The following is a 4,664-nucleotide window of genomic DNA, read 5'->3' as shown; positions in this document are numbered from 1 at the left end:
AGCTCCAGAATTGGAGTATCTGAAATGTGTGTAGTGTGTGTAGTGTGTGAAATATGTGTAGTGCGTGTAGTATGTGAAGTGTGTGCTATATTCACCAAACATGTCAATTTAATTTCATACCAATTCTTTATTTTACCATACATAGGATTTGGAATTGTATTCCATAGAATTCCAATTCTCATTCCAAAAGTAATTATTTTGGACCAATTGCGTAGTTTAACTATATATTTAAGAACAAAATTTACCTTTTAGTCCAAGAATTAAGATTGGCTATAATTTGATAAAAGTTGGATAATTTTGAACTGAACATAATTTAATCAAATTGATTGATTTAAATGATATTGGGCGAATTTCCTCTCGTTTTCATATAACATTCTCTCTCTTCCTGCGTATTATTATCTGAGAGAAGAGGAGATCACATTGAATCAACAATCGGAAGAAAATGGCGGATCAGCTAACCGATGAGCAGATCTCCGAATTCAAGGAAGCTTTCTCGCTATTCGATAAGGATGGCGATGGTAAATATATTATTTCTTATTTTCTTTGCTGTATTAATTTTGCTTCTTTTTTTTTCGTGTTTTGTATATCGATGTCTCCGAATGGATCTGCTCAAACCCTCGCGGCGGCTGTTAGTTTTGATATTTTCCGATCTGCCAGGTTTTGGTGGTATTTGCATTAGAATTGTATTGATTTTACAATTAAGATTTAGATCGCTCGACGAAATGAGATTTGGAAATGCAACTTTCGGCTTTCATTCGTGATTATATATGTTTTTGTTTGCTTGTGTGTTGCTCTTATTCTCCCATGTTCTTAGCCGCGTTCGGATGTAGGTATTATTAGAAATCAATGAAATTCTACTGCTTGTTTTCAATTGATTGCCAATGCTACTTACTGACCTTTCTAATTGCGGAGGTGTTTGCTTAGTAGAATGCTTTGTGGTGGTTAATTTACTGTGACGATTAGTTGATTCCATCCAATCTAAGATGTTGTGGTCTGTTGAAGTTCCTTTGATTGAGTAAAACTGTTGATTGCACTGGCATTCGGATTTTATTTAGGGCAGCTAATTTGAAATTAGCTATTTTTCTATCATATTTTGGGATAGATAGGTTATTACTCCAAGTTTGTTGTAAAAATTTAAGTAGTTCAAAGTAGTAATGGTTTCACAAATACTCCCTCCGTTCCGCGGTAGTGGAGGCGTTTCTTTTCGGCACGCGATTTAAGAAATATTGTGATAAGGAGTTAAGTAAAGGAAGAATAAAGTAGGAAGTGAAAAAGGCAGAGAGATGATGAGAGAATAAAGTAAGAGAGAAGAAATTGGTTGACTTTTGATAGAAAAGGAAATGACCCTATTATTATGGAACGAACCAAAATAGCAAAATGACTCCACTACTGCGGAACGGAGGGAGTATGTGTCGGTTTGTTGGCTCTTTTCTCTTTTCCCTCTCTGATATGCATGTGCATTTAATTCATGGCCGTGCTATTTACATTGGTTGTCTTATAAAGTGTCTAATATTTATCAATTTCACATTACTGCCCTTGTTATTAGAAATGAGTCACTCACCCCTTAAAAGGGGTTATAAGGGGTTATAAGAGGGAGAGCTATCCATACTTTTATAGGTGAGCTAGGATCGTTACCAAGTCGATGTGGGACAAGATATTAATAATTTTAACACGTCCCCTCACGTGTGGGGTAGAATGACACATCGGACTTCCATCAACTGGGTAGGCAAGAGAAGAGATAAAGACATAAAATCCATCATCGACTTGGGCCCGCTCTAATACCATATTAGAAATGGGCCACTCACCCCTTAAAAGGCCTTATAAGGGGGAGGGTTATCCATACTTTTATAGGTGAGCTAGGATCATTACCAAGTCGAGGTGAGACAAGATATTAAGAATTTTAACACTTGTTTTCTAGGGTCTTGAATATAAGAGGCATTTTTCTTTCTCGTTTCTGGTTGCATTTTTATTATTATTTCATGGTCATTTGTTGTCATTTTTATGGCTATTCTAAGTTTCCCTTCCTGTATAAATGCTTGTAAACTCCATCACAGGCTGCATTACTACCAAGGAGCTTGGCACGGTGATGCGTTCGTTGGGGCAGAACCCCACAGAGGCTGAACTTCAGGATATGATCAATGAAGTTGATGCTGATGGCAATGGGACAATCGATTTCCCAGAGTTTCTTAACTTGATGGCCAGAAAGATGAAGGATACTGATTCAGAGGAAGAACTCAAGGAAGCTTTCCGTGTTTTCGACAAAGACCAAAACGGATTCATTTCTGCAGCTGAGCTTCGACATGTCATGACAAACCTTGGGGAGAAGCTTACTGATGAGGAGGTTGATGAAATGATCCGTGAGGCTGATGTGGATGGTGATGGGCAGATCAACTACGAGGAGTTTGTCAAGGTCATGATGGCCAAGTGAGATCCAACCCAACTGATTCTAAATCTTTGAAAGTATGAAATAGACCATAAAAGGAATAAGCGCAGATACGTCTGATTTTATTCCTATTTTCTCTTAGATGTATTCTTCTGGCATTATCAGCTTCATTTTGGTGCTCACCTGTTTTTCCTTTCGCATTGATTTTTAAGTGCTTTTGGTTCTTCAGTTCAGTGTATGCAGTTTGCGCTGTTCCTTTTTCTCTTATGGCCATTATTTCTTGACATTTCATTGTAAGAACCTAATGCAGTCGGGATGTAAGTAGCTGCATCATCTTTCTGTCTGCTCGTCTCTCTTACTCGGATTACTTAATCATGGATGCTCTTCTTTCTACGTAGACTCTTGTAGTGCTTGATTTTCTGCTCCAATTCTTACTCGTTTACACCCTAATTCTTACTGTTTTCTACCCCAATTCTATAGTTTTCTGCCTAATTCATGCTCTTTTCTGGTCTAGTTCATGATTTAATATCTGGGGATTGCTGGAACTTCAAAATGTCAATGTGTTTACTTCTCTATGTTGTGGTTTAACATGTTGATTTTTTTCTCTGGGTTTGAAGATGCCCTTTTCCCTATAAATACAAGTTTAATGTTATCTACTTGAACTAATTAAATTAAAATAAATATCCATATTCTTGCCGTCAACCTTTCTTCTTTAGAAAAAGAACTTTTCCCTATTGGGCATTTTATACTTGTGCTTCTTGGTACTTCATTTTAGGATTTTGGTTCAATGAACTTCTATTTTTATTTGTTTTCACACCCTTACTCTTGTTCCTTTGGTTTTGACCATGTACTTGTGCTTATTAGTGGCTTTTGCCCATATGTATACATAATTATCTGTAGAGTAAGGGTTAAATGTGGTTCTAAAAATATGATGATTTTCAAACGGGCCGGAATCAGTCCATTTTGGATGGCTCTGAGTAAAACTATCGATCAACGGATGTTTAGCCGATTTTGACCAAATAAGTTACCTAGTACATTTATTAGCTGCTAAATCATTACTTAGTTTTTATTTAGAAAAAATGTAAAATGAAACAAAAAATTAATAAAATAAATACCAAACAAATACAAAACAAAAATACATGATGAGACTTTACAAAACAACAAAACAAAAAATTATTTTAAATGACTTTCTTTAAAATATTGTTGTAATCAAGCATTAAACATGAATGCTTTAAAAATCAACCATTCAATATTTTCTAAATAATACAACAAATATATATATATATATATATAAAAGATTGTGATCAATTGAGATTTTTTATGCTAATTGAGAAATGAGATGCAATATCAGCCACTCATTTTTATTAAATGAGTGGTCCAGATTTTTCCACATAGAAAATATCTTTAGATTAATTAATTATGAAATGGCAGAATGGTAATATCATGGTAAATTTTATTCAATAAATATTTTTTTTTTAATTTTACTTTTTAATTAATTTTTTTTAAAATTTTTAAAATTATTTTTTATTTATTTTTTTAATTTTTTAATTTTTATTTTTCAACTACATATACAATTCATGTCAACTACACACATATAATGTCAACTATGTGTACAATCCATGTCAACCACACACACAATTCATGTCAACTACACACATATAATGTCAACTATGTGTACAATCCATGTCAACTACATATACAATTCATGTTAACTACAACTACATGTACAATTCATGTCAAATACTCCCTCCGTCCCAATAAATATGAAACATTTGATTTTCGGCACGAGATTTTATGCAGTGTTGTTTTGTGAGTTAATGAAGAGAGAGTAAAGTAAGAGAGAAAGAAAAGTAGAGAGAGTAAAGTAAGAGAGAAAAAAAAGTAGAGAGAGTGAAGTTTCCATTTTAGGAAACGTTTCATTTTTAGTGGGACAACCCAAAAAGGAAAACGTTGCATTTTTAATGGAACAGATGGAGTAGTATTTATTGAATAAAGTTGTTGACATTTGATGTGTAGTTGACATGAATTGTATATGTAGTTGAAAAAAAAATTAAAAATTAAAAAAAAAACGAAAAAATAAATTTAAAAAAAATTAAAAAAAATTAAAAAAAATTAAAAAAATAAATAAATAAATAAAATTACAATTATGCCCCTCTGTTGACATAAACTACATGTTGTTGACATTTCACAAATATTCTGGATGAGTGGCCCATATTGCATCTCATTTCTCAATTTAGCTAAATAATCTCAACCTAACAAGACCCTATATATATATATATAT

The 4,664-nt window shown here is 33.3% G+C and overlaps 1 protein-coding gene across 1 annotated transcript; it reads left to right on the top strand.

Annotated features, from left to right (window-relative positions):
* Positions 1–318: 318 nt before the first annotated feature.
* Positions 319–2,776, top strand: LOC125207650 (calmodulin). The gene is made up of 2 exons (XM_048107084.1): positions 319–518; positions 2,055–2,776. The coding sequence occupies exons 1-2, from the start codon at positions 443–445 to the stop codon at positions 2,426–2,428; spliced, it is 450 nt and encodes a 149-aa protein (XP_047963041.1). The 5' UTR covers positions 319–442; the 3' UTR covers positions 2,429–2,776.
* The last annotated feature ends 1,888 nt before the right edge of the window (positions 2,777–4,664 follow it).

The sequence above is a fragment of the Salvia hispanica genome, chromosome 2 (assembly GCF_023119035.1).
Source record: "Salvia hispanica cultivar TCC Black 2014 chromosome 2, UniMelb_Shisp_WGS_1.0, whole genome shotgun sequence".
Classification (NCBI taxonomy): Eukaryota; Viridiplantae; Streptophyta; class Magnoliopsida; order Lamiales; family Lamiaceae; genus Salvia; species Salvia hispanica.
The sequence above is the reverse complement of the archived record's forward strand: the minus strand, read 5'-3'. Positions and strand labels throughout refer to the sequence as shown.

Excerpts from the sequence above, each read along its gene's own strand:
- LOC125207650 (XM_048107084.1), top strand. The coding sequence starts at position 443 with ATGGCGGATCAGCTAACCGATGAGCAGATCTCCGAATTCAAGGAAGCT. Across the intron at positions 519-2,054 it reads ATTCGATAAGGATGGCGATG|GCTGCATTACTACCAAGGAG; the intron begins GTAAATATATTA and ends ACTCCATCACAG.